The sequence below is a fragment of the Eptesicus fuscus genome, chromosome 19 (genome assembly GCF_027574615.1).
Source record: "Eptesicus fuscus isolate TK198812 chromosome 19, DD_ASM_mEF_20220401, whole genome shotgun sequence".
In the NCBI taxonomy this organism is placed as follows: domain Eukaryota; kingdom Metazoa; phylum Chordata; class Mammalia; order Chiroptera; family Vespertilionidae; genus Eptesicus; species Eptesicus fuscus.
The window spans coordinates 38,685,570-38,700,003 of NC_072491.1; the positions used below are offsets into that span (position 1 = coordinate 38,685,570).

The following is a 14,434-nucleotide window of genomic DNA, read 5'->3' on the forward strand; positions in this document are numbered from 1 at the left end:
ATATGGACTATTACAAATGCATCAATTACACTTGGGTAGGTTGACTAGGACCCATACTAGATTAGACCATCTCAGCAGCCATCACTTCTCCTAGGAAGCAAATCAGGAACCACTAGAGGCCCATTTTTACAGAAAACTCAACATCAACACTACATCTCATGCACCACTATGCTTTTTTATTAATATCTTCTTATAGAATAAAAACACGGAGGCACTGCAAAATTCTGTACATTTTTAGTAAATTGTGGTTTACCAACCTCAGAAACAGACGTAATCCAACTTAATCTTCACCTTTCTCACAACTGTGATCTAACGGAAATTCATGGTGCTGTCAATGGCTTATTGGGTAAGTCATTGAAACTTTCCCTGGCCCGATTTCCCCAGATATGAAATCCGATTCAGGGTCCTTGCCACATCTACACTTTGAATGAACTACTAAGGAAGTAGAATGCCAAGCATTTTGTGCCCCTTAAAAATAAGATTTTCTATAAACACAATTTTAAAATTATTAACCCACACCTTTACCCCTGGCTCAGCCCTACCCAGCTTTTTGAGTCCCAGGCTGGCTCCTGAGATGCCAGATGCTTTGAGTCTCTTCCCCACCAGTGGCACTGGTGTATACTTAGGAGTGGGAGAACTGTTTCAATGTTATTCAACACAAAACAGGACCATTAAAAAAATACTGACAAGAAAACCATGGCATCCACATCCAAAGATGACAGAACTAGTTTTGGGTCACCCCTGTCAGCCTCCTCGCAGGAGTGAAGTATCATTTAAAGCTAATTGGATGGCAGGTAGCTTGGCCTGTGATCCATCTGGTTTTATATTTAGAAAAAAAAAAAAAAATCAGTTCTTAAACTAGAAATCCAAATAAAGCTATTTAGAAAGCACATTCACCATTCCATGTTCAGAGTTTCATTTTAGCTGTTGCTAAATTCATCAAATAAGAGAAAAATTTAAATGACAAGAAAGTTAAGAAATGTTTTCAAAGTTGCTTGAGCAGTCAGAAATTCTTTGATGTGTATTTTGTCATTTAACAAGTATTCCTGATAATCACACTAACATAGGTGAAAAAACACTCCTCAAAATAAACGTGGGAGTTGACAGCAGATGCTGAGTACAAGGGAAGATTCACTGATATGAATAAACAGACAAAACGTGATGATCGGAAGACACGGGCTCCTCAGCGTGCTCACCTGCTCGGGACCCATGGAGGACAGCCCTGACGTAGGCACGGAGGTCACTGAGGTCATGCTGATCTGTCCTGTCATCTGGTTCATGTTGCTCATCCCACCTGTGTTGGTCGCCATGGATACATTGATGTTCATATTGTTATTGTACATGCTGGTGTTCGCTTGCTGCCCAAAGTGTGGTGGGGACTGCTGTGAAAACATGCTGGAATGCAATGAGAAGATGACAATGTCAGCGCCCAGTGCAAACAGACAGGCGGCCTGGAGCACTTGCTCCTCCGGCATTTACTTCAGAGTGAAGGAACCGAGGCGGAGAGAACCCAGGGTGGGACAGCCAGCAGGTGCTGAGGCCAGAAAGGGCAGGGCCTGAAGTGCTTAACGAGGCTGCAGGGGCGGCCGCAGCACCGGGAAGGTCTGGAAGGCTGCTGCCCACTTTTGTGTCTGTGCTGGACAAGCTTTGTGGTTGTTCCCTTTTCTCATACGCACTGATAAGGATGGCTTCTAGGGCACTGCCTTCTTCAGCAGTTCATAAGCTGCCGGGGTGCTACCTTCTGAGGGGGTTCTTTTTACTTCCAAGGAAAAGACTTCAGACTAAGCTTTTTCAAATTCTGGTGACTTCTGCCCTAGAAAAAGCAAGCTGGCTTACTTAGCAGTTTATTTGGTATCGCTTGCTTGTGTAAAGAAAACCACAGAAAAGAGACCTGTGGTCTACAGGAAGATTCCCAGGTGATCATTTATATAAAAAAGACACAGAAACACAGCATACCTGTTTCCACCCATAGACCCCTGTGCCCAGCCGTTCATGTCAGAGGAGGCCTGATAGGCGGGGCTGGCCTGGGTCTGCTGCAGCATGGGGCTCTGCGTGTGCGCCATTCGGGGTGACATCAGAGGGCTCTGGGGTGTGGTAGCCCCAGTAAAACCGGGATCAGGTTGCTGACTTATTCCTTAAAAACCAAAATAGAAATCAAAAGGAGACTGTTAGTTTGATTGTAGTGACTAGGGAAAAAGAAAGAGAGCGTTCAAGTTAAATACACACAGAAAATTACTTTCAAATATCTACTCATGTACTGGTTAATTACATATATTTTAAAAAGATTCCAAGGTGGGATAAAATGTGTGAAGAAAAATATCTCCATGTCTTAATTCTCACAGCAGTTACAGGAGTGCCTAGGAACCATATTAACCATCATGGCTAGAGGAAGAGAGAGAAAATATTATTTCCCCCCCATAAACCTTTCCAAATCAAGAATGGTCAAACATATACTTTTCTTTAACCTGAAATAGTCTTTAAATTTTTATATGTCATTATAAGGACTGTTTAAACAGAATTGAAGTTTCACTATATATAAAAAGTCAACATATTTGAGTGATTTTTTTTTACTGAATTAATGTCATTCTCTATGAGGCAGATGCATTTTTACAAATAAGCAACTGCATTCTCAGCGAGCTCCTCTGTCTGCAGAAAGGGCTCGCTGGTGCGCAGTGCTATCCAGGACGAGCAGGAAAGGGAACTAGTCAATGCAAGGTTCTTGTTCAGTTTAAGAATCAAGTGGCATTTAGACTAAATGGGGGCGAAATGCTGAGAAGACTATTCTAAACCATCAAGAAGGAAATAGACGAGAGGAGCTCGGAAACAAAGGAGGCAACTTCTCGGGAAATTTCAGGGGTGATGTTGAGGTAAGCAGGTTTTTGCCCAGAAGACATGTAAAACATGCATATTTAATCAATATTTAAATTAGCTATAAAGGAAAAGTTGAAGATCACACAGGAAAAAGCTGCACATTATCTTTCTGTGTTTATTTTTTTAAGAAACACAAATACTTGATAGTTACTTATAGATAAAGCTGGCAAAAAATAGGCAAAGTCATTTTGAATATTAATGTAAGCACGTACTTTTGTCAATAATTCAACTATTAATTGAACATGACATGCACATGAATATTAACATTGATGACACTACACACTTGCCTCTTAAGGCTGACACAACAAATCAATATGAAGAAAACCAAGAGGCCTTCCATTGTGGATCCTATATAGCATTTCTCAAGGATTATCTATTCATTAAAAATCTGGTATAAACTTTGAAGTCTTTATTTTTCAAAGTTGTAGAATGTCTCTAATATTTACATTTCTATATGGCTTTCAACATTTTGTGTATGTCTATTGATTTGTTTGCGTCAGACTCAGAGGTTCAAATACAAATACATATATATCCACCTGTGTTTACAGACACGGACATAAACACATAGATCCATACACGCGCACACACACGAGTGGTGGATGCACTGAACACTCACACTGACTTCGGTCATTCTTAAAGTAAGACCTGCACTCAGAGAAAAGGTGGTACCTGAGCTGAGAGACTGGAAGGTACTGTGCTGGACCTGGGGACTCCTGACAGGCCCCAACTGTCCTCCCAGGTTGCCTATCATTCCCTGGTTAGCCAGAGCCATCTGGGAGCCATGCAAAGAGCTGTGAGAGAGGAGCTGTGACCCAGGACTGGGGGACACTGGGGAGAAAGGACTGGAGAAAGGTGGTGGGGATGTAAGTCCAGTACCGTAGTTTGGAGGAAATGGAAACTGCTGTGCATTTGTCTGGGGGACCCGTGGGTTGCTCATAGTTGCGGGCATCCCACTAGGAGCCACCATGCTTGATGTCATATTCAACCCTTGGCCTCTCATCATCAAAGTCCTTTGCTGAACTTGCTGCTGCTGATGCATCTGTCTCTGGCGGAGATGCTGGTTCAGGATCTCCCTCTGCCTCTGGGCCAGCATCTGGGCATTAATAGGTGCCTGAAACGGGGCAGCACAGGGGGGGAAACGTTGGGGTAGACACAGGTGGAAAAACAAAGTGTATATTAGAAATGGGATAAAAAATGGTACAGTCTCGTGCAAAATCATTTGGAAAATACATTTACATGGAAAGAACACTGGAGCTGAGCGACTACTGGTGGCTGAGAACGTGAGCTTCTAAGTTCTACAGAGATGATTATTCCGAAACAGCCATGACGTACACAGGTAAGCCCAATGTTGTACATAGGTAAGTCAATGTAAGCACCAATTAACTTGGGGCTCGAGGTGAGAGGACCTCACGGTAAGTCCAGTCCCTCCTGTCAGAGGACTCTGACCTCAACTTTGAGAATGGCAATTCCTGAAGCCCTTCAGAAAAGGCTGAGCAGAGGCAGGGAGAGAGGCGGCAGCGACAGGTGACGGGAAGAGATGCCGGCACTTGGGCGCCCTAGCAATATACAGCCGACCCTCATTATTCGTGGATTCCATATCTGTGCACTCCTTCCCTCACTAAAATGGATTTGTATCCCAAATCAATATTCACAGCACTGCCGCCATGTCATTTATAGACACGTGCAAAGTGGTGGATAATTTGAGACCCCCTGTGCCTGCTCCCTCCTGACTCCGCCTTCTGGTTCCCGCCCCCAGACTGCAAACAACTGTCCTGTTTGTGGATACTTGCTTCCACTGTTTCACACTGCGGCACTCTTTGTTGGCCGTGCTGTTTCAGAGGGCTCCTGAGAGCAGTGCTGCAGGGCGGGCAGTGTTCCCCAGCACGAGGCCCGGATGTGCCTCACAGAGGAAATATGACATTAGGTGAGTTGTAGGACTATTGGCTGTGAGTTCAATGTCAAAGAATGAACAATACATATTAAATGAGCTGTTTTCAAATGGAAACACACCTAAAACAAGGTCATGTATTGCTAGGTTGCTGAAAATGTGTGATTAGAGGCTTATAGGAACCTAACCCTCTACTTCTAGGAGCAGTAGTTCTATGTCCGCTAATTCTTGCTTGCAGTAACTTTATGGAACGCAACATGTAGATAATGGAATTGCTTGCACCGCAATAACAATGGCAATGGTTAGGAGAACTACGAAAGATGACTGAATGATGTTACAGATCCCCTGTGTTCGTCAGATCATCTGGCATCTAAGTTACTTCACGCGGGACATCAAGGGGGGAGAAATGGACCCAGCAAAAGCTGATGGCGGGGCTGCCCCTTACCTGTGTTGGTACTCCGGGCCTCAGAGTCAGGTTGGACACATTGGACACATTGCTCATTTGATTCATAAGGGGCTGGCGATTCTAAATGGATACACATAGGAATCAGTACACTTAAAAAACCCTATAGCCTGAGTGGCCAGATTATTATGATCTCTGAACACATAATAATCTGGCCACTCAGTGTATTTGTATCTCAAATGGGCACCAAAAGTATTCTAGGCTTTTGCTGGAGATCAACCACCTATTTGCCTGAGCTTTCTATCAGCCAGTGCAAAGGGGGAAACTGATCAGGTGCACGATTTATAGTATCTTTGATATCAAATAAATGAGGTACTCAAGAGAAGTACACCGAGTGGCCAGATTATTATGCGTTCAGAGATCATAATAATCTGGCCACTCAGTGTATATTTTATTTCAAATCACCTTCCTAACAAAATCACCTTCCACCCAACATCTGCCTGCTGCTGGGCACTGAGCCCCGGGCTTGCAGCTGGATTCTCGTGGAAGCCATTTCTGCATGAGGTGTCACACTGCTCATAACGGAACTCACTTTGGACTGTTTGGAAAACATACTGTTCCAAAGGGAGAAAGGGAGGAGAGTGACCAGAAAAGGAGGCCAAGAGGAAGACTAGAAAAAGGCAGGTGCTCACCACTCAGAGAAATGAAAGGAGATTGGAAAGCCGCAACAGGATTACTGCTGTATTACAGAAATCTGTCCGGGCTTGTTGCTGACAGGGACCATTTCTGTCATAGACAGGACTCCTGACAGGAGCAGCTGGTGTTCTGAGTGCTCGGTTTGGGCTCGGAACTGTGCTGGGTCCCTCAAATATACCGCCCTGTACTGTACAACAAGCCCATTTTACAGAATGAAAACTGAGGCTCAGAGAGCTCAAGATTAGACCATTAGTAAAGAATGGAGTTAGGGTATTAAAGGATAGCTACTCTGTACTGGAGTTAGTGGAGGAGAAAGAAAGAAAGGAATAGAAAGGAGTATGAAAATTGTAGGATCATCTTGGAGAAGTTTTCACCCTCCTAGAAAGCATGGGATGAGACTGAAGGCATCCAAAGGACACACGATTACTGCTCCATCTGACATCTGTCTTCCCTGTGCCCCCCACCCCCTACCCCCACCCCGGGCTTCCAGGCACCCGCAGAGCACATACCTGCTGTGCTTGGAGGCGATGCTGCAGTTGGAGCCTGAGCTGATTCGGCTGGTTCTGCACCAGGCCTGTGGGCCTGAGGCTGGGTCTCGGCTGCATGCGGAGTGTGGCGTAACTAGGCCGCTGCCCCATGCTGTGGAAGTTGGGGTCCTGCATGGGAGAATAGCTCCCCTGGGCCATCTGGGCCTGAGACGCGTACTGCTGGGGGAAGACGGGCGCCTTCTGCTCCAGCATCATGTTGGAGTCCTGGCTCGAGAACTGGTCCGGATCGACTGCCTGGCTCTGAAGAGAAAGCCCAGGGAACAAACAAAGAAATAAAGAAACCAACAACAGCAGAGGGAATGTAAGGCTGGTGTCTCTCACTGTCAGAGATTTGAAGCCTTTTATACTATCCTCACTCACAAAGGGACTGTTAGGTTGACTTCACTTTTCTTTCTAGGAAAGCCTTTGTCTGAGGCAGGAAGCTGGGACGTCCCTGTCACTTCTTCACAGGGAAGGGACCCATGGGCCACGACTATGAAAGCTGCCTACTCACTCCACCAATCAGATACTGACCTGGACTTTAAATGTGCCTGTTTCATGTTTTCTTGATAGATTATTCATACCTGTATAGTTCACTTTAATGAGCAACCACCTTGGTATCTAGTTGGGATCAGCAGTGTTGGGGTCCCCACCACCATTACTCCCATTTTGAGATAATGAAACTGAGACTTGGAGAGGTGAAACAAATTGCCAGAAGCCAACCTGGGTTCCAGTCCATCTGTTGGTTCCAGTCCAGTCTGTGACTTAGGACCTGAGCTACTCACCAGTATGATACACTGCCTTTATTTTATTAAGAAATATGTATCTTTATTGATTTCAGAGGGGAAGGGAGAGGGAGAGCGAGAGAGAGAAACATTGATCGGTTGCCTCCTGTATGCACCCTGACCAGGAATTGAACCTGCGACCTTTTGGTGCACAGGAAGATGCTCTAACCCACCGAGCCACACCGGCCAGGGCCCCATGATAGTTTTGAAAATGGATGGATCTATGTGGGGGAAACCACTCATTGTTGAATTACTATTCTGATTAAATCCACAAAACTACCTCAGAACTTTAAATATCTGCCCATCTTTAGCCCTGGCTGGTGTGGCCGTTGTTTGGGAATCGTCTGGTGCCCCGAAAGGTTGCTGGTTTGATCCCTGGCCAGGGCACATGCCAGGGGCGTGCAGGAGGCAGCTGATGGATGTTTCCCTCCCACATCAATTTTTCTCTCCCTCTCTCTCTAAAATCAATTAAGAAATAAATACGTATTTGCCCAACTTTAGCAGAAAATTTAATTTCCATTTTCAAAGAAAACACATTTCTGATGAGTACAAATAAAGTCCACTACTACTTCACACTTTCCAGCCTCACCTACTAATAAGCACATTTCCATAATTCAGTTTAATATGATATAACGATGATGTATTTGATGAGACAAAATAGGAGTAATACAAAGAAGTGGAAAAAATAAGACTAAAATATTAAATGATGAAATGACGCCAGTTTTGATAAAAACAATGCACTCAGCAAACCCAAGGATCACATTTTTAAATGTCACTGAGACAAAACTCAAGGACAACAACACTGAATGCTGAATTCTAACTACCACCCGAGGCAAAGCCAGCCAGCCACACAGGAAATAGTTAAACTCCATTTTCCTTTCTTGCTGTATTTCAAGTTATATCAAGTCATTTCTTTCCATTCTGCTGTTCTCAGTATGAATTGACAAGTCTGAACTCCCACTTATGTCTGCGAACTATGGGGATTATGACGAGACTGTTTTTAACGCTTCAGAAGTCTCCAATGACTGCGCCACCTTCATCGCAGACCTCATGGCACGTCAGACGTGCAAGAAGCCGATTCGACACTGGGAGGTGCTTTTTAGTAACAAGAAACAAAGATGATTCATGCTGCTAAGAGAGGAAGACAGAAACACGGCCGTGATCTTTTTTTCTAGGTTCCTCCTTATACAGTTAATCGGAAAGGCAGCTTCACACCAGTTTAGCTAGGTAGCCAGCTTCAGAAAGGCTATGTTAGTTCATGAGACTGTGCGAGGTAATTTATGATATTACTGCTATAAAGTAATCTTACAGCAGAGGCTTACTTAAAGTTACCAACTAGGTACCAGGAGGAAGGAAGCTAACTGAGTACACTAAAATTGGTTAACTTCTTTATATTCCCACTTATGCTTAAATATCCTAAATATTGTTGTGGGCTAAACCCATGCAAAGGTCAAAATGATTAATGAGCTACAGCGACCTCCAAATTGACTTCTGCTACCGTGTGTGCAAAGTATTCTTTTAGAACAAATAGCTTCCTTTCACTGGCCCACAAACGTAAGATTCATATGGTGATCATGGGTACTGGGTTTGAGGAAAGCACTCAGGGTCACCCGGGCACCAATGTTCCATTCTGCGTGTCCCGCCCTGTCGCTAGGGGAGCTGGACCTGTGTTTCTGCCTCTCAGCTGAATAACCCAAATGCTACGTAAAGCTCATTGCCAGTGTTCTCCGTACTTGGGCCAGAGTTTATGAGGGAGTCACAAGGAGAGGGGCAGAAAGGAACCAGAGCTAGAGTGGCACGAGGGGAGAAGGTATTCTAAAACGCAGACTGCAGATTATCTGTGGGCAAAAGGAAACGAACATCTTTGTGCCCACTAGATGCTCAGCCCTGCCAGCTTCCGCCTGCGCGTACCTGGCTGACCAGTTCGGGTATTCCCAAAGCTCTGTCAATCTCCTCCAGGCCGTCGAAGTTCCGCAAGGCCAGGTAGAGCTGGTCCAGGAGAGCGCCCTCGTCGCTGGGAGACTCGGCGGCAGGGTGTGGGCACAGCAGGTCATCGGGGGAGCTGCCGAACGGCTGCCTGCAAAGACAAGACTTCGGCTTGGGCCCGTGGAAAAGCTAGCTGATTGCAGAACATTATTATTCCTTAAGGACTGAAGTCTCAGTTGACTCCTGGGATCTTTGTAGTAAAATACTGTATCAGCCGGACACAGAACAAAATGACCTATGCGAGTCCAGGGCCCACCTGGCCATTAGTGTTTCCACAAATGGACGCTGACCCCACAAGCATATATGTTTACTTTGCACTCAAGTGATCAAAGGACTTTTCCTGAACTTTACTAGGAAAGTCTGATTGACTGAATAGTCTTGTCTCATGGGAGGCTGCGCTGACCCACCCGGGAGAGGCTAGAGCACGAGAGGCATAAAGCCACGTGAATTTTTGAACTCGGCTGTCGCTAGACCAAACTTCACTGGACTAACAGGACCCTTCTTAGTCGCCCATAAGCAGGACTCGGAAACATGAAAGCCCTCCTGAGTTAGCCTAGAGAAGCCGACCATGAACCTGCAAAGTATGTTTGTTAATCTAGAAGGTGATAGATGATAAAACCATAACATTAAACTCCAAATTCTATGGTATATAAAACTCCCCAAACTGAAATTAACTGACAAATTGGGGGAGATTTTTAAAAAGAGCTTCTGAGTCACTTTAACACCAAAGGGGAAATGATACCTATCTTTCCAAAATAGTCTAAATTTGTACCCTTTGAGTTACTATATGATGTCTTGGAGGAAATAAGTTTACAGGTAAGTAACTTCATTCTTAAGTGAACACAGGGATGAAGCTGCCTCTTTAGCCCAGTTGAACACGCCATGTTTTCTGAGGATAGCTGGATATGCCACAGTGGCCTAGAATCCAGAAATCCTGAAATGCTGATTATTAAAGCCAACAATTTCAAAAGTTGTAAAATAATCTAGACTCTCCACTGATCCCTAGTTACTTGTAAAGAAAAGCACCCCCTGTCCCTGGCTCCAAGCCTGTAGCCCCACGGCCTCCGAGGCACTGGACCCAGTTAAAGGACATAGTAGACTTCACATGAGCCCACCACCAGTTACACGCACGCACCAGGCACTCGGGCTTCCACCCACACCCTCAGCCTCTCCTCTCACTGGGGACTCTGCACCTGCCTCCTCTCTCCAGCATTGCTGTGGTTCTCGGTAAACAGCAGGCACTGAAATAGCTCCCCCACGGCCCTGCCATACCTTCCCAGAACTCACATTTAAATACAAATGTGATCAGATCACTCCTCTACCGCTGCTTAGGGAGGGGGAGGGAGGAGCAGAGAAACACGGCAACCAGGAGAAAACCACAGGACTGCATGTCATGGAAGCAGAGGCAGAAGGAAATTCCCGAGGAGTGACCAGCATTTGGATGTGGTAAATTTCACGCAAAAAGAAGCTCAAGTCAGCCAGCATGGATGTTGGCTCTGCACCAGGTCTTTTAGGCTGAGACCTCATTCCTCAAAGATGCAATTCACGTGGGGCATTCAAGTATTTCCTTTGTCTAGCTTTATTTAAAAATTTTCAACTCCTGTTTCTCCAGATGTTTCATTCCTACACCCCCCGGGCCCCTCATCTCTCCACTGGTGATAGGTTCATGGGAAACCATACCATTGCCCTCACTTTTCACATGTGTTCCAAAATCCTGCAAAAAAGTAGCAGCTACTACGTGATGAGAAATAGTCAACACAAGAAACTTTACTTTCACGTACATTACAAACAACAGAAAACCAAGTTAACTAAAAAAATTTGAATTTAATGTGAAAGCAAATCTTTCATGAAAGACAGCGATTCTATTTTAAGGAAAAAAAATCATTTTTATAAATCCAACAGAAATCTTCAAACAAATCACCTATACATTATGGAACTACAGGAAATGGAAATTCAGCTACAAATCAGTGCGTATGGGGATATGTTAGAGATTTAAGGGCTACTGTCTTTTTGAAATATGTACATAAACTAATGCTTGGTTCATAAAACACTAACAAACCCATGCCTAAGCAGGTGGGCTGTAAAAATATAAATGGTGATGGTGACAGTTACAGAGGGGATTTTTAGAAAAACACTGCTTTCCTTTTATTTCAGGAGGGATGCTGTTAGAACCTGTTACCATCACCTCTGAGGCTCTATGGCAGTAAGATTAGCTTGAAGTTGGTCATAACTTCCTTCCAAACGCAATTATTTAAAATAAAATACGTGGGATGAGTGCCTGGAAAGACTGAAATAACTTCTAAAGTGGCGAAATATTTTGTTCACACAGTTCTGACACAGACAGTTGGAGACAGTGACCGAGGGGATAGCATAGGCTACGCTGAGCCCCAGAAACTGCATAGCACACCTCACTCTGCATCTGGACTCAGTAAAATCAGAATTCTTCCCTTTTAAACAAACAAACCAACCAACAAACAAACCAATTAAGCAACCAACCAACCAACCAACCAGAACTCTCATCTGTTCGGGCAACTGAAAATCCTAATTCTGGGCTTAGGATGAGTTCCCTAGAAACTAATCTTTCACATTTCATTCAAAAACAACTATCAAGTGTTGGATTTAATTATTGCACCATATTTTTATTAAGTGCAAATTTCCATGGAAATGGATGGGTTTATTTTTATTTTATTTTTTTACTATTTTTATTTATTTCAGAGAGAGAAAAGGAGAGGGAGAGAGAGATAGAAACACCAATGATGACAGAGAATCATTGACTGGCTGCCTCCTGCACACCCCCTACTGGGGATTGAGCCCATAACCCAGGCATGTGCCCTTGACCAGAATTGAACCTGAGATACTTCAGTCCATAGGCTGACGCTCTATCCACTGAGCCAAACCAGCTAGGGCTGGGTGGGTTTTTAACATAACAAATAAACATATTTAGGAAAAGAACAACCCTCCCCACACTGTGAAATTAGACTCCAAGTCTCCCTGTCTGTTCTTCCAGCCTCAGTGCCACTCACGGTGCAGTGGGAGGACCAGCGGTGCCGGCATCACCTGGGCTTTGTTGGGAATGCAGACTCCTGGGTCCCTCCCAGACCTGTCTTTCAGTGAGACCCCAGAGGCGGTTCACAGGCTCAGTGTGGCTCAGTGGTTGAGCACTGACCTATAAACCAGGAGGTCATGGTTCCATTCCTGGTCAGGGCACATGCCTGGGTTATGAGCTTGATCCCTGGTGGGGGGCATGCAGGAGGCAGCCGATCAATGATTCTCTCTCATCATTGATGTTTCTATCCTTCTTTCCCCCTCGTCCTCTCTGAAATCAATAAAAACATATCCCCCTTAGTGAATAGCATACAGCAGGTGAGCACCCTTCCTTTTTTAGACAGTTATTAAGCAGTTCCATTAATCTTTTCTTTCAGTGCAATAACCAGCTCTCTACTTTTCTCACCAATCCTACTGCTGGGCTCATATTCATCTTCCGCTATATTTTTGGTCATTGAATCCTCTGAATCCTTTATTACTCACTTTAGAGAAAGGAAAACGGGCACACACTGCAACCCTGCGCTGTGCAGCCCCGACTACCATTACATCCCAGAGAGGGACTCGCTCAGAAATTTGCATTTTGAAGCAGCTCTGGAAATGTAGCCTACCTGTGTGAAGCTCCAGAAACCCTGTTGACTTTCATCATTTGTGCATTTGATAAGAGAATTATATGACTTGAGACTAGAATAATCCCAGAAGGACATAAACATTCACTCTGCAAAAAGGTCTTCATGGAGCCTCCAATCCCAACTCTTTACATATGAGCCTCAAGGCCAAATTCCTCCAGTTTATGTTTTCTAAGAGGTTTGCTTCCTGGAAAGCAAAGCCTGCCTCCTTTGAGTTCCCACACTGCCTCTTGCTCAGGCCCCAACTCTCTCCCTGCCGTAGGCTCTCGCCCACCCAGCTGGCTGGGCAGTGCCATCACTCAGGCCTCCAGGTCCTCTCGGTAACATCGGCTTCCAGTGCTCTGCTAAAACCCAGTGAGATCATGCAGGAACACAACTGTGATGTTGCCTTTGCCGGAAATAGCACAAAACAAAAAACAGCGATGAGCTGAAACTCAGACATTCTCCAAGCCATGGGTGATGGGTGCGTTTTTATCCATAAAGCAAAGCAAAGTCAAAGAGCTACCCTGAGACTGCTGGGCTGAGCTGAGGGACCCTGGGGGAGACCCAAGTAAGTAGTGATGTCACATCTGGCAGAGACCACTGCAAATTCTTCCTTAATAAAAGTGCCCCCCAGTTTCAATCCCAGATGTTTCACTAACTGAGATCTGTTATGAACTCCCAGTGAAATTACCAATGTACTTAGGGAAATAGGTCAATCACTGAATTTAGAACTTCAAGAAATCCAGATTTTGAAAGTATTGAATAAAAAAAATTAGAAATAATGATTAATGTAATATTTAAAGATATAAAGATAAAATCACAAAAACAGCCCTAGCCGGTTTGGCTCAGTGGATAAAGCATTGGCCTGCAGACTAAAGGGTCCCAGGTTTGATTCCGGCCAAAGGCACATGCCCAGGTTGTGGGCTCAATCCCCCCCAGTAGGGGATGTGCAGGAAGCAGCCAATCAATGATTCTCTTTCATCATTGATGTTTCTATCTCTCTAGCTCTTTTCCTTCCTCTCTGAAATCAATAAAAATATATTTTTAAAAAATCACAAAAATAAGCAAGCAGAAAGAGATTATAAAAAATAACCGGGCAAATAGAACTCTTAGAAATGAACAATATATACCAAATACCAGGTAGTATCAATAAATCCATACCTAGACACACTGTAGTAAAGCTACAACACAGCAAATACAAAGAACTGTTCAAAAGACATTAGAAAGAAAAGATCACCTACAAGGAAATGAAAATGATTAGACTGATAATCACAACCAAAAAAACTCAATAAACTTGATCAGACACCACATCCTTTTTCAAAAAACGATTTCAAAGGCTTAATGTACAAAGTCTGAATTCTTCAGTTTGGTCAGGCCCCAGCTATTAAAAGGAGGGGACTGACTCTGGGCACAGGCATGTGTAAAGTAACGTGCAGAACTCGGGAAGCAGCTCTCCCGGACCTCCTGGGGGCTCAGGACTCACCTGCTTTGGCTGGCGAAGGAGGCCTGGTCTATGGGCAGGATGCTCTCAGGCCAGGGGGCGGTCTGGTTTGGAGGAGCTTGCTGTTGACTATACTGGGCGCCTCCCATGTTCATCTCTAACTCAGATGGCCCTAGAAAAGAAG

At 44.5% G+C, this 14,434-nt stretch overlaps 1 protein-coding gene across 1 annotated transcript in view; it reads right to left on the reverse strand.

Moving 5' to 3' along the window:
- Positions 1-14,434, reverse strand: part of NCOA2 (nuclear receptor coactivator 2) — a 264,744-nt gene that overhangs the window by 9,092 nt on the left and 241,218 nt on the right. Inside the window, exons 15-21 of the mRNA XM_008150353.3 lie at positions 14,293-14,422; positions 9,082-9,247; positions 6,368-6,646; positions 5,205-5,285; positions 3,748-3,982; positions 1,957-2,134; positions 1,197-1,395 (exon numbers count right to left, since the gene is read on the reverse strand). Of these exons, the coding sequence (XP_008148575.2) occupies positions 1,197-1,395; positions 1,957-2,134; positions 3,748-3,982; positions 5,205-5,285; positions 6,368-6,646; positions 9,082-9,247; positions 14,293-14,422 (1,268 nt within the window). The remainder of the gene's footprint in view (positions 1-1,196; positions 1,396-1,956; positions 2,135-3,747; positions 3,983-5,204; positions 5,286-6,367; positions 6,647-9,081; positions 9,248-14,292; positions 14,423-14,434) is intronic.